Source organism: Ischnura elegans, chromosome 8 (genome assembly GCF_921293095.1).
Source record: "Ischnura elegans chromosome 8, ioIscEleg1.1, whole genome shotgun sequence".
Taxonomy (NCBI): Eukaryota; Metazoa; Arthropoda; class Insecta; order Odonata; family Coenagrionidae; genus Ischnura; species Ischnura elegans.
In genome coordinates this window covers 93,035,513-93,059,776 of record NC_060253.1, presented here as the reverse complement: position 1 = coordinate 93,059,776, position 24,264 = coordinate 93,035,513, and the positions used below count along the sequence as shown (strand labels likewise).

At 39.1% G+C, this 24,264-nt stretch overlaps 1 protein-coding gene across 2 annotated transcripts in view; it reads left to right on the top strand.

Moving 5' to 3' along the window:
• Positions 1-24,264, top strand: part of LOC124163240 (solute carrier family 22 member 21-like) — a 103,267-nt gene that overhangs the window by 30,305 nt on the left and 48,698 nt on the right. For both annotated transcript variants that reach the window (XM_046539995.1, XM_046539996.1), the window contains exon 2: positions 20,292-21,668. In XM_046539995.1, coding sequence (XP_046395951.1) covers positions 21,478-21,668 — 191 coding nt within the window. In that variant the 5' untranslated portion in view covers positions 20,292-21,477. The remainder of the gene's footprint in view (positions 1-20,291; positions 21,669-24,264) is intronic.

Sequence of the window (24,264 nt, the reverse complement as noted above, 5' to 3'; positions counted from 1 at the left end):
TAAGGTTTTATTTTAGGAGGGGCAGCAATGCTGCAGGCGGTTAAGGGGCTATGAAATGCCCCAATTTAAGCGAGGGTCGCCGGGGCCCTCCCCTGAAAAATTTGTTTAAATTAGCCACCGAAAACAGCATTTTAAGCACCATCTAACACTAAAATTTATTTTAACTTTTGATATTTTTGTTTTCCTTACACTTGAATGAAAGGTTTTCGTACTTTTTTTCGGATAAATTACCATTTAACCCTTTCTAATCCAAAGCTTCTTCTAGGACAAATTAAATTTAAAGATTTCTGATTTTTAAAATGTGAAAAGTTTCTCTTCATTCATAATTATTGTGGCAACAACATATTCCGCCAGTAAACGCTACAGCACAAAAGAAAACGTAGTTTAAATCTTTCCTGAATAGAGCTGAAAATGTATATATTTTCACTGTTACTTCGAGGCAATATTGGGTTATAATGGTTAAGATGGGGGTCCAGTTTCCTCCTGAGTCCCCCCCCCCCCACAAAACTCCACTGTTCTGCTCCCCCATCGATCGCACTAAACCTATGCTTCCTAGAGGACGCAATGCGTTCCCCTCTCATATCGTTCAACGCGTTGTTACGTTTCGGACCCCCCCTCGTACAACAGAGCACGTCCCCAAGGAATTCCAACACACCCATACCCTAAACTAATCAAACCTTCCAGATACCCCTTCCCTTCCCCATAGTCCCGCCCCCACAAAGCAACCATCATGGCCCCAGCGGCGGCGCCGCCAGGATTCGGGGCGCCAAACCTAGCGCCGTCGGCCGGTCTGGGAGCGACTGAGGGGCGGCGTCTTCGTTTCATTTTTTTCTTTTCATCCCACGCCCTCTACGTCATCGGCGAAGGCATCATCAGCCTCGCTGGATCGCAGTCGATTAATTAGGGACGAGATTGATCGGGGAAGAAGGAAAGGGGGGCGAGGGTTGTTACAGATTCCAAGTTTTTTGTCGAGTGGGAAGAATAGCGCGGGGTGCCAGGTGGAATGCTGTGACAGCAGAATGCCGTTCCGTGAAATTGTGAATGAGCTCCGACTGGGAGGAAATCATGGCCATTAAAGGTTTTCTACGAAGAGAATGAGTTAGAGATTCCATCACTCCCTCTCAACTGGTATTTCTTCGTTGGAAGGACGCTCATAGCCCGCTTGACGGGACAACGCGTGCGTTACTTAAAAACGTATGCTTTACGTAAATATTTTAACTTAGTAATTTCTCCTTTGCATTTCTTTTAAGTTGATAAACAAGAGAATGCTGACAAAGGTCAATACACACCGAAATTTTCAAGATGATATCGTAAGCTTTAAATCAGTAATACCTCTCCAAAAAAGGACAAAATATAATCGGTTAAGAGGAAAGTATGAGTCCTCTTAAGCGTTGCTCGTTTAAAACTTTACCATCATCATGAAATTTTATGAGTGCATAAAAAAGGCACTTGTCTACATTTGCTCGTGTTTAAAATTTGAAAATTTCGGGAGTAGGGCCATGGGCGCAGTTTTTGGGGGTCCAGGAGGAGCTTCCTCTCCGCCCCAACTTCGATGGTAATTTGTCGGATAAAAGAACGAAGCCTACCCATTCAAGTGCAATGAAAACAAAAACATCAAAAGATTAAATAAATTTTAGTCTTAGATAGTAAGTACTTAAAATACTTTTTTAAGATGCTATTTTTTTTAATTTACCAGGAACACTTAGTGACTATGGAATGCCCCTCATTTAACTGGGGGGTGTTCCATAGCCCCTGAACCCCCGGCAGGATTGCTGGTCCTCCCAACGTAAAACTATAAAATTTGCATTTTTTTGAAATTTAAAGAAGCAGCCCGGATTCGAACCCGGATCTTCCAATCGCCTGCCCAGCTTGCTACCAATTGTGCCACCAAGCCATCACCTTTCAAGCTATTGGAGTCTAAGGTTCACCATGGAAGTAGATGGCTTGGTGGTGTTCTTGGTAGCGTTGCTGACAGGCAAGCGGGAGATCCGGGTTCGTATCCCAGTTCAGCCGAATTGATTTTTTCATGGCGAATTTCATCCCTGGAGTACATGATTCTTATGCCTTCAAAAATAAAAATCAATTCTAATTGCATCACCTTTTCATATTACCTATAGGATAATTCTGGAGTCGGTATCCCAGTCCTTGAATTACAAGGCAATGTGCATGTGCACTTTCCGAGTGTAATAATCATTCACGAGCAAGGAACGGTGCGGTGTCCTGGTTCCCATTCCCCATTTGCTCCATATCCTTCCCTGTAGAATGATTGCAACATCCCATTGTACCCTCACTATTTCTTTCAGTCGGCTTATTTCTCCTCCAACTTAATTCTTAGTATTTCCGACAAACAGTAACAATGCCCACACACAAAATGACATTTAACAAGAATTTAGAATCGTACAATTTTCCTCGATTGTGTAATAATTCATTATATCCAACACCGATTCATTTAAGATGCATCACCTCCATCACATACAATTTCCGTTTCCTTCAAGTCGTGTAGGGTGAAAGGCGCGTTTTGGTCAGAGAAACACGCAATGAATGAAAATTACTTGATGAGATTGTCGTGTTTTTCATAATGACGACCAAATATACTCACGGTGATTGAAGGAAATTCCATGTGTGATATGATGAATTCTATCGGTATTGTTGGCTTTTTCGCTAGTCACAATAAAAAAAACGGCGAGAAGAAAATTTATGGAATATCTTGAGAGTAATAGAAAATCGGAAGATCAATCACAGTGTCACATATCATAAGAGATGGAATGTAGAAGGAAGTATGTGTCGAAATAATCAGTAATGCGACCTGAAATCCTATATCGAAGACCGTCGTCTGCAGTAGGAACCGGTGTACCAACGTCAAAATGGCAAAGCGGATATATAAGGTGAGTGATATAAGTGGGAAGTTGCTTTTCAGAGCAATCAAAAACAGATAGCAGCTACATTGGACGAAATCTTATTGTTTGCTCAAGAAAAAAAGTTTAGAATCTGTAGTGTTGACACGATCATCTGATGTGAACAAAAATCACCATCTCTGCTGCGCACGGCACCTCACTCATTTAAACGACTTCGGACTTTTATTGAATCGTCTGAATTTTTAACGGCCAAGTGATAATTCTTAGTAATTCTTATTTAATATAATTTTTTATTTTGATCTCATTTTACCCTTTTTCCGCGATCTTGTTTTTAATAGAAATTAATCAAGAATCTTTACTTACATGGTAAAATAAAATTTTTTATGTTCTCCTATATTATTACAAGCCTAATACTGAAGCTGGATTACCGCAACTAACAATTGATTTATATTACAGAGCATGCCAGCAAATATTTCCAAAAAGACTTTTCCCTTGCTACTGCAGGATTTTAAGATAAGATATTAAGCGCGTTGTGTTTTCCCCCTTTCCAGCGATCATCCTCACATTTAACCTTCTATTACGATCCTTCAAAGTTATTTTACGCAACTGCAAATGATCTTTTCCGAGTCCTAGCACATGCTTCATTATATTTTCTTCAATGATTTCAACATGTCTCTTTCCCTCACTTTTATCCATTACCTAGATCTTTCTACAGACACCATTAGCTTGATAGCGTGCTATATTAATAAAATATCGAGAAAAGTCTTTTAAATTAAGTTCTCCGTAAACAGGTCATGGGCAGACAGTATATTATGACATCAATTATTCTGAGTATAATTTATCAGATCAGGGTATAGTGATATCTTTATGCAGTTTTTCCAGGATCTCTCTTTTATAGCATTTATTATGTCAATTATAAACCAGTTTTAAGCTACTTTTAAAGGAAATATTGACTTTATTAATATTCAATTACTAGAGAGATCGTAATCAAAATGAATACTTTTTATCGCGCGGTAGCAACGGTACATTTTAAATATTTACGCTATCTGGCGTTTTCAAATCATTTTGAGGACAAAGGCTTATGATTTCTTTAGAGATAAAACTACAGAAAACATTAACATTAGCCACAGAGCGAGGTAAAAAATATATTAATAAGAAAAGTAAGGCAAATTTTCAAATCATAATATAGTCCAGATTAAGAGTAAATGGCACAGCATGCGGATTATCTAAAATTTCGCTCTAACTTCTGCGAAAACTTTCACAAAAATCTTCTCAGTACCTACACAAACATTTCTTACGAATCACAAATTCTTCTTTTATAGTGGATGACTATTTTTTAGGATATCAGATTTACCATCTCCAGATCACCACTATACCTGCTAGTCTAAAAAAAACATATGGAAGTCAGCAAAATAAATGTACGCCGAAAATCTCTATCAAGGGATTATGCGTACAAAATTAGCATACAGGTAGCAGGGAGACTAAGATACCTTGAAAAATTAATACGAGAGTACGAATTACGATGGTTAATATTACCTGCAACAAGGCAGCAAGTAGCATGAGCAACGGAACATACCAATCGGTGTCACTGTTAACGCAAGTGGATCTTTCCTTAAGCTCGAGATAAGAGACTAATTCACTTAATTCACCTGGAAATTGATGGTATTAGGAATCAAGGGAACGATGAGTAATGACTGACCTACATTTCGATTCTCTCGTTGGGCAAGGTCAGTTATAGGGGAAAAAAACAGAGCGAGTGTTCCACAGGTCTCCATGAAGAATCGAGTTTATGTTTCACAGCTGTTCTCTTTTAACCGACCAATTTCCCTCGTAAAGCTATCCAATTAGTCGTCGACAGAAGTCAGTTGTCTTTTGGGAAGTCTTTTTCGTTGCGGTTGTCTTTAATTCCATAGGAAAGAATTTAGTTTCTTTCATGGGAATCAGCGATATGTGAAAAGGATGAACGAAAACATTTAAATTCCAATTGTAACGATCTTCGCTCCTAAATTGGTACAAAGTGAGTGATCATTCGATATTTTTAATGAACGAAAAGTGAATATTCATCACTGATAACACTGCTGAAGCCGTGAGTGAATACTTTTCCACATGACTGGCACAAATTTCCTCTCGTGCAATAATGGACAAAACGATTTTCCTCTTTTACGGTCACACGGTCACCCTGAATGGGGGTAATTTAGACATTAATTTAAAAAATGAAAACTCGGATGTCATGGTATAAATAGTGAACGCTTGGAAATAGCCTAACAAAGTGTAACTAAACAAGCTCATGATCAAACATGCATACAATAGGACAGCTGCGTAATTCTGATGAAGGTCCTGGCAACTATCTCTATTAGTGTACTTATACTATTTATAAGTACTACTATCTATCGAAAGTACGTAAGTACGGTTATCTTGCGAAAAAAACATGAATCCTTAGTGCCAAAAAAGACTATATCAATTACATATAATTATGGACTCGCTCCCTCCCGCTGAGGGGTCTCTGCCCTCACAGAACCTCCAGGAAAAAGCCCGCAGCTTTTTCCGGTCACTCTGCCAGTTCTCACAATTTTTGTCTGCCGTTCGTTTTTTGAGGATCGTTTTTTTCGGTGATCCCAAACCTACTTAAATAGTATCCTAGGAATATCAAACAGTTCTTGGCTTCCAGGCTTTCTGACTGTTACAAGGTCTGAATTAATGGCTGCCAAAATGACTTTGGTGACATAAACAAGCTTTTCCGCGAATTTCCAATTCCTCATTACCATCCATTTTTTTGTCCCCCAAATGTCCCCAAAAAGTAAGTAATGGCATTGAGGCAGTAGGCAACTCTGTAATGGAAAGGAAATAGAAAATTTAGCGTTTCGACAATTTCACCTAGGGATTCAGAAGTTTAGACGGTGTCGATTCGATTTTTTTTGTTGTATCTCATGTCGTTCACTCCGCATGAGAGAAAGTCAGTCGGTGTTCGGAAGTGGGTTTTATTTCATTCATTTGGAAGTGGGTTTTATCTCTTGCATTTTCTAGCTCGCAAACTTGTGTATTACATTCATTATCTTATCATAGCGATACAAAAATCAGAGAGCGATAACATACGATATGCAATGCCGATATATATATCTCTCGTATCACTAGTATCTTCAATTATACAATTCTGTAACATAATTTGATCTCGTGATTTTCAGGGGTCACAAATCTGTGAACTACATTCACTATTTCAACCATGAGGACATAAAATCAGGGAGAGGCATCATTAGGTACATCACTTCTATATCTCCCTTATCAAATATGACCCCAATTATACAGTCTAGAAATTATATTCGTTCTCTAAACCCAACAGAACTATTACATGCATCGGATTCATAAATGCAAGCGTGTCTGGAACAACCTCGTACCAAAAACGTTGCCATTATATTATACTTAACCTCAACAGCAAATACAGCCAAATACCAAAAGTAAAACATCTATCATTAAAAATAATTACTCCTAATCTTCAAAAAATTTTTTGATTGCCAAGTGAAATTTCTTAAGGAAAACAATTTTAAGAACAATTAACCATTACATGGGGTATTTTCATATTTATATGCTACTACAACTTAAATTGACAAAATATATTTTTAATTCTTCATCCATTCGAATAGAATACTATTAACTTTTTCAAGCTTTCTGAGTAAATACAGCTTTAAGCCAAAGCATTGGCCATGGATTTTTACCATGAGCAGGAAGCAAATGAGTAAAAACTTTGCTTTTTCCACATGATTTGCATTTTTATTCCTTCAACTCCTATGATAAAGGATTTCCACCGAGTCGTACTATTACTTATTTTTAAGGATGAGATTGAAAGAAATCGTAGAATTATTTTTGAGGGAGGTTTTCCATAGGAAGAATGAAAGAGTTGACGAGTCGATCGAAGTCGCACGGAGGTAATCGAGGTTTTCAGACCGCATTACGAGAAAATAAATCCAAGTTTTCCTCGTTTCTGCGGAAAAATTGCATAAGAAGGAAAAGAGGCGACGTTATAGGCTCACCTTCTCTTCACCTCAGGGCGAATTCACGCTTTACCCCAGCTTCCTTCTTTCTCTCGAAGGCCTCGTTATCGCGGGCGCTCTCCAGTGTCAGACATAAGCAATTCGTTACGTCAGCGGAGCCCAGGCGCTACATACACCCTCACCACATTCGTCCCGAGTCCGACACGTCATGAAAAGACTCTGGGACGTAAGTGGTAAAGGGCACATCTCCGCGCTCCGGCCCAAGCGAGACCATTATGCCAGAGTGGCCGCAAATCCCATTGGTAGGTCCCTATTTCAGAACCCATTCGAGACGTGTGCCATTTTGATTCCGAAGCGAAGCGGAAGCGAGGAGGAAATTTCTGTCATCGGACGGAAAAAGGAATTTTAAAAACAAGAAACATTTGATCACTTTTTCAAAAAGAAAATTCTTCCTCTTTCAAACCAATAAGTACTTCGATTACGAGCGAGTAACGTTTACAACGAAAGTAACGATTCCTCTTTCTCCACAAGGAATAAAAAAACTAAAAATCACGTTTCGTAAAAAGTAAGAAATCATTAAAATTAATCCAATTACTTTTATTCCACTGTCCCTAACTAATTTTAATTAGTTTTCCCTCTCTCAATACATCCCCAAACTAACACTAACCAACACATTGCATGCGAGCATGTTTCACAAAGTTCACCATTCTAGTCTCATTACAAGGCGATTTTCTCCCGACAGCTGGCAGAGAAAGGTACAAAGTTTGACCTTGGCATGCACGGCGAGGAATCACCCCATGCCACTCGCCCCACAAGTGCCTTGCACGGCACTTGGGGAGGTTAACCGAACAAGTGGGGATCGATTCCGTGACGGGTCCAGGGTAGCGGAAACTTCTCTTGGCTAGGTCACGCGCATGAGTTCTTTTCCATTTCCCGCCCCCTTCCGATGAAGTCGTCCCAATAGAACACTGACTCGCCAGCAAACAGTACGTACGAGTGAGAGGACATCCGTGCCCCATTGGCCGCAGCCTGTTTCTCGACCGAAGCGCTCTCTTCGACCCCGGCGAGTTAACCCTAGGCGAGTCCAATTAGGAGCGAGGCGAGGGGATTCTCTCCACTGGCTCTGGTGACGGCGGAGAAGCTGAGGAGAGGCAGCGAAATAATCCACCACCTCCCTGCGGTAAATATTATCTATACATATAAAAGAGGATGCCTGTTTGTCTGTCCGCTACGCATTTCCATACTACGACACGGATTACAACCAAAGTTAGTGCGTAGGTGTATCTCATGCTCCCAAAGCCCGTAGTGCTACTTCTGGCTGTGTCCGGTGCGTCATTTGCGTAATTTTCTCATTACCGTTTATTACGTCACGTTACACAACTTTTGTGGTTGGGCATCCTGTAGAATAGGCACACCTCTTGACACGAACAAAGGGAAAACTTAACACATACTGTTAGACTCGCCAATTAATCTTCACGGTGCAAATCTTTTTGCTGCAGTGTGCGTTCACATGACATTTTTGATCCTCGCACGTACAGAAACACATAAGGATCAATGTTATAGAAAGGGCTATAAGCTGCACCCGTGCTCGGAGTAAGGAAATCGTTTTTCCATTGCTTGCTGTTTAATGAGTATACCATCATCATTACTGTTTTGTTCCTTTAGCTAAAAATCCTTCCACGTAGACATTAATCAAGTTCCAAATTTCTTACTTCTCTAGGTACTGTCCTCCTCGAACAACGCCGGGTGGCCTGCCTACTAGTCAAGAAAATAAATACGCATTTCTTCCGTGGACGAATCACTCCCGCTCAGCCGGTCGTATTTTGCCTCAATTACTTAGCCCATTACTTTTTCTAAACAAACGCTATCATCATGATTTTACGCTACGAAATTTTAATGGCACATCATGTACAATATTTTCAATATTTACTGAATCTCATTTATGAAAAATAATTGTAACCTCAGAGATAATTCTCATGATTTCACCTGCACCAGGACGGTCAACGTCAGAGGAAATTATTTTGTGAATTTTTTCGCATTGCGTGATGTTTATTAACGATTAAATTTTTCTTAAAATCATCCCTCTCTCATTTTGATATAGTTAACCCTTATGCGATTTAGATAAATAACCCTTAGACGCTCAAAATATATCGGCCCCGTGTTTAATCACATAATAAACAAACATTATTCAACATAAACATTAACATAATTTATAAAAACAAAATTTTACATTACTTTTACTGAATTTATATCAAATAAATTTATAAACAAAATTCCATTTTAAAGAGTTACTTGCCGGTATATCCTGCGTGGTATATCGGTTTTTTCCCGGACGTTTCGTGACCGACTGTTGGTCACTTCTTCAAGAGAAAGGTGGAGGTATTATTTAAGAAAATCGCGAAAGCTTTAATCAAGACATAAAATTTTATATTTTATCAACTTTCTGGGAGTTAAAACGGATATTGCAGTGAGAACGTAAATGTTAAGCGAGAACTAATGTTTACGACACTGCTGATGGGAGCCATGCCTTCTTTCTAACACATTTTCTGTCGAAAACTTTTAGACTTTGCTTTTTCTTACGCGATACCCTCTCAAAAAGAAAATTTTTCATAGGATATATTCCAAGATAAGTAAATAGAACCCAATATACTAAAAAAATTCATCTCCAAATAATATATTCCCTGCTTCGAAACTCTTAAAAATACCCACAACTTTACTTTTTGCGTTCACGGAGCGCTGCTAGAACACCTTCTAGTAGTGCTAAGTCATCTTGGTCGATTTCTAATTTGGTACAAGCAAATTATCGTAGTCACGCTATTCCCTTTCATGCCCAACGTAAGAAACCTGCACTATTCCTACTAATGACATGTCACCGATTGATTAATAGGGAATTTAAAATGAACATCTACCATCAGAATCGGATTAACATCATAGGATTACCAACTAGTCGTACAGCTACTGATATCGCATGCTGTTACCTTAGACCGTGAGTTAGAAAAAAATATCCTAACTAAATTTTGACATGAAACTATATTCACCGTAGAAATAATATCTATTTATGGTCTTGGCAGCCAGCATGGCCAAATATTAAAAAAAATATAGCATGCAAAAATTTTGCTCTTATGAAAAGACAAATTTAACATCAAATGAAGCTCAAAGGTAAAACAGACTATTTTTAAAACGTTGTCTTATTTCAGAATACCGGCCTAGATAGCGTTGACATAAGGTCTTAAGATTCTCAGCTGACGTACACTGGACATGGAAAAATCTATTGCGTTTAAAATCAAAAATCGATTTTCAATAACCAAAGATCGAGGAAATCGAGATCGAGCTATGATCTTTGAGTTTTGATCCAAACTCGATTTTTCAACTTGACCATTTCGTTTGATATCAGCAGCGTCTTTACCGGCCTATGATGACGTCATCTGTCCCATGTTGAAGACCTCTCTAGGGCCGGTAATGTCGGAAAAGCACGCCCTCGATCATCAAGAAAGCATCGTAATCAGCTGATCTTTCTAGAAAATTTTAGTGAAGCCGTTTGGTTCCAATCGGTGATCCCAAACATAAATAAGAGTGCATTTGTAAATTTTGATAACTAGTAGAATGTATTCTAAGAAGATTTTTTTCTATCACTCACATATGTAATTTTAGTGTCATATTGATATCAGCAGCGTCTTTGTAAGCAGCAGTTTTGTACGAATAACAAACATTCTTTTGTATAAATAAATTTTTAAAGAACCGTCGATTCTTTCGATTACTCAATCTTTTGGTTAAAATTTTGATTTTCGTTGAAAAGCCTAGATTTTCATTTCGATTAATAATCCATTGCTCGAAAAATAGATTTCGACCGACATTTTTCCATCACAACACTGAACAAGCCCGTAGCTAGAAGCATTTTTCGATGGGGCTATTCATTTATGGAGGAAGCAAATTTCGGGGGGAGGTCCAAGTGGAGGGGCTCTACTCATGTCAGACTTAGCAGCCAAACATTTTGGCGGAGGTTGAACCCTTAGATAACATACACTCACTAAGACCTCGACAATGAACTATTGCACTTCCATCAAAGTAAGACAATACGGTAAAACTCACTCGTAATGAATGTCAGGGGACCATCGTTCTATTTCGTTATATCCATAGTAAAGGATTTTGCCCAACACAGGATTGCCGGCTAATACCCCGTATATCGACTTAATTTAAGCAACAAATCCCTAACATTTAACCATCATCTCACCCTTTCCATCAAACAGCTGTAAAGGAAAGGATTTTAAGATCAACATTAGAACTATGTAGTAAAAGCCAAACGCAAAAAAACTTGTGATAAGGTAAGGAAAGTTTAAGTAGCGAAGATGGCCGTTATTTCTTTATAAAAGAGGAAATACTCCACAAGGGACCAAAGAATAGTTCGTAATAGCGGGAATTTCGTATCATTCAAACTCGTTACCCACGGGGAAATTAACGTTAGCAACCGTAGGAAAGTCCACATTACAGGAAACTCACCTAGTTATATGCGGGATTTCGTTACATGCGTGATCGTGATATGCGAGTTTGACTGTATATCCGTTTTCGATTCATAATCCGCTTCCAAAGCTTCTAAGTTACTACAGGGATTATAAGGAAGACAAAAAGGTCATCAAAAAGGTCATTTTTTTCCTCTCATCCAGTAAAGGGTATTAATGCATTCTACCAGCGATTTATGAAGTGATCCTTACTTAATTAGATCGGAACGACATGACAATTGGATTCCACAGAATTATGTGCTATTTACTCACTTACAGCGACACTTGGGCAGGAAACGCTTTATAACTTTTAATTAAGCACAGTCCTTGAGGAATAATTTGGCAAGATGTATTGGTGCTAGTGAAAAAAATCTCATAAAATGTAAATTACCTACACTCATTTGAAATGAGAAATTGCAATCATCTCATTTCGTTGACTCCAGTGAGGTAGAATGCCACTTGGTAATGACAGATGACGCATTAAAGCCACGCAATCAATCAGCATATATGGACTAATGCTGAAATGCAAAGCTTTTAACTGTTTAAGCATAACTATATTAGGTTAATTAAATCTATTTAAAAGAATGGTAAGTAACGGAGGGATAAATTTGTATATGTACTTTAGAAAATTCTTATCACATTTGAGGCGATCTGACATAGGATTTTAAGGAAAAAATTATTCCCCCATCTTACAACAGTATTTAATCACATTGCTTGCACTAAAAATTTACCAAATTATAGATAGATAGGATTTATTCAGAAAAACAAGGATTGCCGACTTCAGACAGCCAAGATTGATACGCGGAAAAATAGACTTATGGCTTACAACTATACTTATTAGCTCATTAAGCTTTTCGTAATAATGTTGCACAATGTTTCACGTAGTTTAAAACTTTTTTCCTGAAGTCAGCCATGCAGGGAAATAGAAAGTAGAAATTACAACGCGGAATTAACTCCCTAAAGTGAGGGTAACACCTTGGCATCGTGATTTTACTCTTCATTCAACATTACTATTCTGTCGCCAGAAACTTGCTGACGTAACTGCGTGGATAGCTCCCCCTTGCAATGTCATGAGTGCCATTTTTAAATAGCCTTCCACTTAGTTGCAGAGAGTGTCTCTGCATGAAGTTCCAAACGATTTGAGAGCGATATGGAGTTAACGATCCATGACTCAATTATAGTTGACTCCGAAAGATGATACCCGTGAAGAAAATCCATTAGAAAGGGCAGTACTTTGCTGCTACCACAACACCATGCATTCGACCTGTTTTTCGCAATACCTTAAGGCACAGAGCGCGTATATTACAAAATAGGATCCCCAAGTCGGCCTCTAAACGTGTTGTCAACCACCGCGCATTTAAGTGGGTTTACAAAAGTCGCCACTCGCGTCGCTGACGAACAAATTGATCCGAGTTTCATGGGAAAATAAGGTATAATCAGCGATTTTAACCGAAATTTATATACATGATGATATAATCCATCAAATTCATATAAGCTCAATGCGATTCCTCGCAATTACGAACATTGTACTGCAAAATATTGGAAAAAAAGTGGATCGCATTGCACTCATCACCGCGCCGCGGACAATTTTTAAAACCGATAAAAAATGCGACCGAAGTGGCAACACAAATCACCCTTCTATGGGATGGAATTGGGCCTCCTCTATGCAGTACCCTAGGCAGAGAGAGGCAAGGAAATTTTACACCGGACTTCCCCGTAGAATGCGTGAGTTTTCCGGCTGGATTTTTATTAAGCTTTAATATATTCTCTTGGATTAGTTCCACAAGGTGTCGCAAGAATTATTTATAAATGCAGCTTATATATGTAGCATTTCAACAGCCTTTGGCATCTGAAGTGTGATTTGACAACGTCTTCCATGATTTATTCTGGCAATCGGGTGATATCATATAGAGATGCGGTTGTGAAAGTAAAAGAAGTAAAGAGCAGTTCTGGGAGACTCGCGGAACTTCACATGGAGAATATAGTTCCTTCCCTACTTGGTATCCCTTTGCTCATCAACGTGTAAACAAATAACAAATGCAAAGTTGTACGAAAAATTATTGACCATTACGACCTGTCTTCGTCATTGAACCTCATAACTCTGTATTAGTTATTTCATAATGAGGCACTTACAGCATATCTTTATCCATTGTAATAGGCGATACCGGTCGTTATAATAATCTGGTTATATGGAACTAAGAGAAGTTGAGTTATATTCAAAGTAATAACCGCGAATAGACCTGTCTAGCCTTGGACAGACTTCCTAGGGGTGTGCATTAACGGAGTCACCCACTAGTGCCCGTAAAGCGAGAAATTCTATATAGGATAAATAATTCGCGTTGATTGTCATAGAGGGAGGTGAAATTTGCTCATTTAAACTTAATTTTATCCACTTCAACCAGCCCTTTGAAGAATAATTTTTGCATCAAAAGAAAAAATTCTCGACACTAGTAAAAGAAATTACCAATAAATGCCACCCAACAAATAAAAATCATATTTTCCACTGATATCTCATTAACATGGATAAATCTGGAAATTTTCAAATTCATTGTATTATAACGCTTGATGGGCGAAAACGGTAATTTTACTATGCTTGTTAGTTGAAGGTAACACAGAAAGTTTTTTCTTCACATAAACAAGTAATCTATCTACCGCATGCAAGCACAAGCATATATTGTGCGTTGGAAAACATTTCCGTAAATATATATAGAATAAAAATAAGTAATATTTCGAAGTTTGCCGCGTAAACGGCGGTGAATGAAATGCCATGAAAAAAATTCCCCTGGAACGGGAATGGAACCACGCACCTCTGGTAACATCTAGTGCCATTAGCCTCAGTGATTTGGTAAGATCTAGAACCATTGCTGTTGGAGCTGAGGAACATGGATGTTGAAGTGGTCTGCGCAGAGGTCCGGAAAGCTAATGATCCATGGTTCCATTCCCGGTCCAGGGGAATTTTTTATCAAAGTAATTCATGCATATAAAAGAAATAATTATAATAAACGCCTCCAACCTATTAAAACTTAGAGCTTGCCTGAATATATCATCAGAAGAAGAATATAAAAAGTGAGCGTTTACCAGAATAATGACTTTTATGCCTTTCCCATTCCTCCATCAACTCCATTCTCATTTCTCAACTTCAATTTTCCTTCGGCCTTTCCGCTTCTTTCTGTTGACTCTATTTGACTCCCATCAGCGTAACATACCCCCTTCTTTGCGACGCTTTTTACCAATGGCAACCATGTTCTTCCGTTACCTTTTTTTTCCATCATCCATCGCGGAATGGCCGCAAAACGATTATCTCTCACATTCACCACAAACGCTGGTGGAATATTATTACTCGATGCCACCCCATTGTAATCTCCTCTTCCTCATGTCTCCCCTTGTATGACATGAGCATTTAATGGTAAGTGTCATCAGAATTATCGTCTCTCACATTCCGGCCATCTGCAATAATTACTCCAAATTCTGTCCTCGAGTTGAAGAGCTCAACACAATTACGTCGCCTAAGAAAGTACGGAAAGTGTGAAAATTCTACTGGGGAAAAATCATTCACCTTGAATGGCATAGTTACAGATGAAGTGTTCTCATTTAAACGAAAATGGATTCACATAGAGGGAGGTAATGATAATAACGTTGTTTTATGAGGAAAATTACTCTCGGAGTAAATGTATGCGAAAGTTATTGGCAAGCTTACAGCACACATAAAGGGGATTAAGAGATCCTGAGCAATTTATTCCAAGGTGCCATTATATTTTCATCGACATTTAAAAGCAACTTAAAGTCATTACTAATTCATGTCGAATCCATAACGTATATACGTAAAAGAGAAGACGTAAAACTTTCAGGAATGTATTGAGTGAGAACAATTTATGCATCGGAAATGGTCGTGACAATGGAAAATATACTCTTCCTTAGCTTCAAGGGTATACGTATATCCATTTCCAAGAACAGCCAACTTTCCTCCTTCTTTTGGTTCGATCGCACCGGCCGAGTCGAGAAACTTCAGAGGAGGAAAACTGATATTGGGGGAAAAGCCTCAGAATTAAACCAGTGGGCAAGGAAGGCAGCGCCATAAATAATCTAGGCTTGTATAAAGCAATACCACTGCCATCCAATTGTCCACTTCTCGCGTTTTGAATACCGACAAATAATCTTGACGCACGCAGTGTCATACGGGTACATAGAATATTCCATTTTTTTCAATGAGTAATCCATTAATTTTTCAATGAGCAATCAATTAATAACACACCAAAAGCACTGAAATAAGCACAATTAATTTCACAAACGGGGAGGGAAATGGATAGTAAGCCATCAAACGAAAATGGAATGGGACAACGGGGAAGTGGGAGATAATAAAAGCAGAAAATCAGAGAGTGAAAATGCGGCAGTCAGGGCGTAAAATGTTTTATCCCAAATATTCGCGCTTTTTACGTATTTATTTATCTTCAACGCCCCGAAACGAGCGCATTGAATTAGCCTTTACAGCGGTGAAGTCCAACAAACAAAAACGTACGACGATCATAAACACCCATGCGCTGAATAGGGGCAATCTACCCAAGCGGGAGTCGAACCCGCGACCTTTCGGTTTGGTAGGCGAGGGCTTAACCCCGCCGCCAGCGAAGGCGTTAACATAAACTTTGAATCTAAACCCCAGAGACGCACTTTTCGACCCATAAGTCATATTTTCAACTTCACCAGTGTTCTTGTCCATTTTTTGTTGTATTCCAATCTCTTTCTTCCCCTTTTGCGAATTCATATATAACATTTTGACACATTCTATTTCTTAAAAACCATCCACACATTTTTTTAAAACAGGTTCAACCGATTCAGGCGGGATAAAATTGAAGTTCCACATATTGAAATAAAAGGTAGATTCACTCTTCCACAATTATATAATACGTACGACGCGTTTCGGCTCATAAACCATCATCTGGTGTAAGGCAGGATGATGGCGTCGTGAGTCGAAACGCGTCGTACGCATTAAATAATCGTAAAAAAGCGCAACTACTTTTTATTTCAAAATTTAATCACGGCTGAATACGCAATTTCAATGGGGTATGATGCACAGAAGCTTTCGCAGAGCTCAACATACGGAACACATAAAAATTGAGGGACTCGCGCATGGGGCTACTGCTGCCATGAGAGGGGTCAGAAGGCTCTCTCGAGCAGTCTTTTACTCGTGACCATGAGAGTCGATCCAACCGCTGACCTCAGCCTCCAGAGAGAGAGCGGAACTACGACGGTCACAAATGTATTGATGGCAATGCTAGGAAGAAACGTAATTGATTTGATCCAAAAAGTTTTCTCTTCAGCTCAAACTCCATAGAAGAAGTACTTTCTCGGGATTATGCATGAATTAACAATTGAAATATGGCTGTGTTCATTTTCTTTCGACCATATCCTAATTGTCAAATGACTGATCAAAATTTTCCTGATTATATTGATTCCATTATACTCTTAAACCGCCCTTTTTTGCAATTCATTTCCAACCAATTTAAACAGTACCGTATCAACCAAGCCAACGACCCAGGAAAACACTTAGAGAGATAATAAAAAAAATGTACAGTATTACCAAGCTTCCTCTAATTTGGAATTCCATCACGTTCTATCGAGTTTTATCAACAGATAGATGTATTCACACAGTTTATAATTATGACAGTTTACTAGGATACCAAAATTGCATAAAGCTTATTAGTAGAGGCACCGAGTTTCCGCGAATTTGAAACTGCATTAAATTCAGTTCAACATTCTTCATATCCACAATTTTATTACAGCCAGGAAATTGAGCCAAAAGAGTACGCATGGTACTTAAATAAATTATATATTACAATTAAGTAAATAAAACCCGAATTCTAAATGGGGTGTTTCCAAAGGGTGTTGGAAAAAATATTTAATAACGAATGAAAACAATCGTCTCCGAATTAATCATTAGTTTACAATATTTATGCGTCTAAATTACTTAAAGGGGTCGATAAGAGTACAAAATACATTATCCAGGTTATTTTCACTACCTTTGATTCCGATTTACTGTAACATATGCTATTAAGTGCTACGGTAATCGATATTAATGTTGCAATTCATAATGATTTCTCTTGCAAGTCCCCCAGCAATCCCCATCCGCATGATCAAAATATTCTCATTTTATACGCCCTAATCCGCTGGAGCCTTACCTAAGCGTTAGCTAAGGGTAAAAAAATTCACTACCCGCGTTGAGTTTTTATAATTCATTCAATTAATATAATACAATGATTTCTTTTCTCATCGCCTGCATTTTATTTCAAAATAGATTTTCCATATTCCTAGCCAGAGTCCCTCTTTCTCCATGATTGCAACAGTCCAAATTCTGACCCCCGACCCATTTCGCAGATGGAAGAAAGTATACCACAACAATCACCTAATGCCTGTGCCTGACGATAACATTAGCGACCGCGACTGTGATAAGCGAGGTGATTGATGATAATAGGACCATTATGTCCTCGGTTCCGGTCGATATCCTTCGAGAGGGCTATTACGGCACAATCCCGCCCAGGAAGACGGCATACGTGCTAATTAACCTAGTTTCAACGGTCCCTGAAACTACATTTACCTGTAAAAACGTGTTGGAACCAGCCTCTCGTGTGTATTGGCTTGTTGAAATGGCTAAAAGGACTAGTTCAGACATGAAAAACAATTAAACGGGAGTGATAAAAAATGTACAGACAAGAGAAAAAATATAGGAATGCCTATAAATACGCCTCTATAACCCCTAAAATTGGCAAATGATTAATCACTCAAATAAAAACGAGATGGCGCCCGCCTCTCGAGTGCGTTGGCATGATGCAAAGGTAAATAGGAGTAATTCAAAGGTGAACAAAAATTACACTGAAACGATGAAAAATGTATAGATCAGGGTTAAATATAGGAATTGATCACTCAAATAAATATGACGACAGAATTGAACCTAAAAAACGAGGAAAATATGTGTATTATATTAAATGTCTATCGAATGCAGAGAGTTGCCGAGTTATACTTTTTATGGCAGCAAGGTAGAGGTATAATGCATTCCAGCTTTCCTTACCTTTACAGAATATTCTAATCAAACTCTTTAAGATGCATTGTCTCAGTGTTAAAAGTGCCGCATGAATAACGGTTTAAGTGAACGTAATCTATCTTAGGTCTCTTAGCGCTATGCTATGCGGCAGTGTAATTGTCTTTACTTTCAAAAAAGTGAACACTTATTATTTTCCTCGTTTATTCATTCTCTTCGCTAAGTCCCCAATTCCCCAATCTTTTCACGGAAAACATCCTTATAATTAATTCCTAATATATCTCCATGACAATAATCATAAATTAAAATTGATTTTATCGCATTTGACATAACGACTCATTTGCATTCGAATAGGATCATTACGACTCATTTCCCAGGTCGATTACTTTTTTCGTCATAACAATTTTCATCGTTCAGTACACTGGATTATTTTCTCATTTCAATCACATTACCATGCGAATTACAGTTAATTCATCGGTCAACCGTTTCTTGAAGTATCAATGAATTTAATTCTCAAGACCTCGCCCAAGATCAGTCGTCGGGTAAACGTCCTTACGAAAAACATTTCTGGGGAGATCTTTATATCATTTGATCTATGATTATATGAGACATTTTTTCGTGTTTATTTGACGGAAATTTTTAAGCATTTTATCTCATAATATTTTTATCAACAGCCACCTATATTGTCATATCAACGGACCTTACTCTCTAATTAAGCTGTAAGGGGCAAGTATACCTCAATTTTCACCAGATATAATAAATAAATAAATACATAGAATAAATAAAATACAGTGCCAAATGTAAGCACCTCACTAGCTACATAATCAGGCCCCAAGATGCCGTACCATTCTCTACTTAGTTACTCCGGAACATGCTCTTTCTAATTAGTGCGATAAGAAGCATACCATCAGCAAATGCTTTCATATTTTTACAGTTCTCAGGTAGTTCAACAGAATGACTAATTTTGGGATTTTATTCCAGGAAAAATATTTTTTACCCATTCCTGATATACTTGACGACCCTACTACTGAATGGCAGAGGAGTTAAATCCTCCGCTGCGAATCGAAAGGCCGAGTTCTAATACTGTTCAGAAAGGTTTTTCGCCACCTAGGGTATCGATGCTAATGATTTTTCTCCTCGCCAATTGTTCGAGAGGATAATATCTGTTAAGTCTGCGAGATTAAAAATTCATTAAAAATAGAAATAAATTGCTGCTTATGAAATTTTTAAGAAAAAGCTAGTGTGAAGTTCTATTTGTAGTGCAGCATAAAAGACGGTAAAGAAACACGGAAACTGAAATTGGGCGATAAAAGACTGCAGGCGACCGAGATGTGGTTGCGGATGAGAATGGAGAAGATCATAAGTAAGGAGAGGAATACACACAACGAAGTGCTAGACATGGTGGGCGAAGAGAGGAAACTTCCAGAAGAGTTATGACGCAGACAAAGGGTCTGGATGTAGTGAGTAGTAAACGGAAATAGGATGCTATTAACCGCGTGAGTGGGAAGAATGTTAGGGAAGTGGGAAGAATGTTAGGGAAGCGGGAAGGGGCAGGAAGAGAATTGGATTTATATATGTAATGAAAGGGAATAAGCCTTATTTTATTTAAATTGAGAAGGGAACTTCCAGTTTGGAAAGAGGGACCGGATAGGGTAATTTTCAAAATGCTCCATAAAACCTACCATAACCAATATAAAGTTTAAATAAAAGTAGTTTGCAAAAAAACCTAAATTTCTATCCCTATGGGGCCTCAGGTGATCAATCATCCCCCTACTCGCCGCTGGGGAATCATCGCTTTCTTTAGGAGAAAAATGGGCATATTTCCCTCAAACCTCACCACCCCACACAATACAATCCAGAGCACGCACAACCTTGCCACAATTTCTGAAAGATGCCTGATCAAATATTTACTCCTCCTCCGCAGGTAACCCTGGAGTACCTCGACCTCATCTCGTACTGGAAGGACTAGCACAGCGGGGAGACCATCCCCAATCTTTTCCACCAACCGGGGAGGAAATTAAGGAAGCCTACCAAGGGATCTCTCGAGGACCAAGCAAGAGCGGAAGAATTGAGATTGACAGGAAAGATACAGAAGAGTGATCAACAAGAGAACGGGGGCAAGTAATAACAACGCACGCCACGCCGGAGGTCCCGGTGGAGAAGAAAAAGCCCAAAAAAAAGGGCGGTTTCAGCACAGACGTGATCTGATTGTTTGCCTGTGCATGCCTGCGCCCATTCGCGGGGGTAATTACTGTTTGCGCTGTACGAGTGAGAGTGCTGTTATAAGGGGATCGGAGACGTTTGGCGGGGTGTAGCGGGCTTCCGCGCGTGCGAGGGGAAAGGGCGGAAGAGACGGGGGATATAAGAAGAAACCCGACCTCCGCCGAGACGGCATAACTCCAGCGACAGCCGGTATGGAAGGACGAGCACTCCTCAACTCAGCTGCTTCATCAACAACTTCGTTGTCGTCGTCTTCTCCCTCTTTCTCCAAGGAAACGGAGCGGGGAGCGTTCGTGTCGGACCAACATTTCGAAGTGCAGCCCGAGGGAACGCGCGGATTCCTCAGTCCATAGCGAAAATTAAATATTAAAAGGGACTCAATCTTGTTTTTTGGAGGAGAAAATAAGCTAGATTCTACGTTCGGGTCGACTAGGACCGGGACGACTCGTGCTAAGTCTCACTTGTTTGATGAATCGGCAATAAGGCACTCAAACACGTCCATCCTACACAGTTTTGGCCAGTGTACCGTGCGTCTGATTCCATAGTATTATCTCAGATTTCATAGTTTTTTTGGAGGAGAAAATAAGCTTGAATCTCCGCCCAGGTTGACTAGGACCGAACGCCGCGTGCTTAGTCTCACTTGTTTGATGAATCGGCCTCAAGGGACGCAAACACGTCTCCCACTCATTATTACCAAGTGTACCGTGCGCCTGATTCAATAGTATTATCCCATAGATCTCACTTGAGAAGTTTCTCACCCACCGATAGTATTGCGTGTGCATCATTTTAATAAGCCCCAATCGAGGTGATTCACTTCCATTCTAACCCCAGACGTGTTTTGCCAATTTTCCCACTCCGTTGGCCGACAGAACTGCCCCTCCTGTTCAAGCATGGGGGGTGTCAAGGAAATCAAGGAAGAGATGGCGATGGAGGCGCCGGAACCCCGGCCCCCTGAACCCCCGTGCAAGGACTTCGACGAGATGCTCAAGCACGTGGGCGGGTTCGGCACCTACCAGAAGAGGCTGATATTCTTCGCCCTGCCCTTCAACCTCGTCCTGACGGCTGTCTACTTCGGACACAGGTGAGAGAGTGCACCATTTGACTTTTTTTTAACGGCGAAACATTCTAGTTGAATTTCTTGATCAAAATTTACTACCTCATTTTTAACTGTTTGGTATTCCATTATAAGGTTTATTAGTTGGATAACTTTTACTTACACCACTTCTATTTTTACATAAACAAGCACGGATTTCCACGAGTAATCATGATCATCAGGCGTAAATTATTATCTATTTATCTTATTATCGTAACCTAGTTACCTAACGGAGGAAGAAATGAATTTTGAAACGGAAGCCAGAATATGGAAAAAGGATGGTTAAAGATATTCGTTTATGAGTGTTGTCCTGGTTTTCCATAATTTTTAAAATGTTTAACTACTCTCTAGAATTTAATTAGCGGGAGTCTTTGCATAATTTTCAAATATTTATTTTAAAATCACTCCTATGGCAGTTATATATTAAGTGTTTATCAAAATTACTTCTGTCATCTTTGTTATTTCTGTGAGAATTCAATGCTCTTTCTTCCTGACACCGAAGCTTCTTCCTATCTGCCCCATGTAGACACCATTGCAATCGCTGCATTTTAACAAATACGCTCTACATCAGTGTAATTGATCTATCGGATCCTCACAATTTACAAGCAGCCTTCGGAGAGTGGCATTAGGTTGAAAGCCATGCGGAATTTGTGCCTTAGTAAATGATGAGAAACTGCAATTTCTAGATGTTCCCCCTTAAGGTTTCATAATCTTATGCCAGAATACCTCTACAACCTATTCACCCTCAGGGCTACAGTATCCGTCAGAAGAACCCACAATAAAATGCTCCTCCACCCCAGAATATTTTAACAGGATATTTAAAACCTTAGCATTGTTGTTTTGAAATGTAAGAATCTGGGCGTTGATTAACTTGATTTCCGTTCGATTCTTTGTCTTCAATTACTCTTGTTTTTATGTAATGCTTATTTCACATTGATTGCATTTTGATCAGAATGTTAAACGTACTTAAGTGTTTTGGTCATATGAGTTTCCCAGAGCGTCAATAAACCATTAACTCATTCAAAATTTCGGTGTCGAGAGCGCGAGCAGGGAGAAAATTCTATGTATATTCTATATAAATAAATAGAGAGAGATAGGCATTCTCGATTTTTTTAGGTGTGCTTTTATCTCTAATCAGCAAGCAGCAGGTAGACATCACGAATGGTCAATTCCGAGAGGCTGAATTGCGCCTGGAGTGTTTTAACACTTTTCATTCCGACATATCACTGTTAGGGCTCATTTGGGTTTCGAGATATAAATTTCAGCCGCCATAAATTCCGATCGCGATGCCAACCACTCAGAATCAACAGCTTGTAATAAAAAATCTAATGGAAGAATTCTCCAAGGAGCTCAGGGGGAATATGCTCTGATTATTGGATCCCTGATGACGATGGGCGTCACAAATTAAAACGTCGGAGTAGGGTATGAATAACCTTATCCAAACTGAAATACGAAAAAATGTCACCCAAATAGGGTAGTTTCCTTCATCAAAGAAAACGAAAGGCATTGATTGCGATTCGTTACCCACCATTAGTGTATTCATAATACAATAATTATTTGGTTTTTGAAATACCGGTTTAGACGAATGCTAAGGGTCAAATTTTATCCTCATTTGAAAAAGGCCAGATTGGCGCCCATGCGATTCCACTCCGCATGACGTCACAGGGACCTAGTTTCTACACGAGAGGATAGGAGTTATACATCGTCTGAGGTTACCAATGCATGCATGAGGCACAGAGCTCAGGGAAACATGTCTTAATAATCACCTATTAAAACTGGCTAAGTTCGGAAAGTTTTCTTCGTTTGATAAGGTGTTAATAAACCTTTTTTAAGCCAAGCGCTACCATTCAGCAAGGTACTCAGCTATCCGCTAGCATCCTGCGACGTATCAGCGCTAAGCCTCGCCTCAAGGTCACCTCACCGGGCGGGAGGGGGAACCAGAAATACGACGTACGGAGATATTTCCCGGCATTCATGCTTAAGCGTCGCGTTTTCGCGCGCTTGAAAATTTTCACTTTTCATTTAATCGCGAAAAATAGATGTTGTCATTTAAAAATCTAAAAGCGTGAAATGCGTACTCCAGGAGTAATAATCTTTCGATTTAAGCAATAAAAAAATAATAGGAAACCACCCTATTGTCGAATGGTAATATCTTTATAAAGGTATAGCAAGGAATTATTGACCTTAAATAAAACTGGACAGTGCAATATGTCATGAAAGAGACGGAAAGGTGGTTCACGCGTTGGGTTACAGATTTCAGCATTTCAGTGAGAAATTTGAATGAAATTAATTCCATGTGAATAACGTCGCGGAAAATGAATTACACGGTTCGCAATCTCAACACACCCATACTTAGTGGGATGAATGAGTTCCTCTCAACCAGGCGAATACTGTTATTTTTTGTGACGTATTTATTGTTTAAAACTTAAGTCGTCAACTTTTGCCATGGCATTTATAATAGACTATTGTCAACATTTTCTTACCATTCAAATATTAAACAAATGCATCTGAAAAGATACCAAGATTTAACTTTAAAATTTGAGAAACAAGCACGTACTGAAAAGTGTGTGTTCTTTACAGCCTG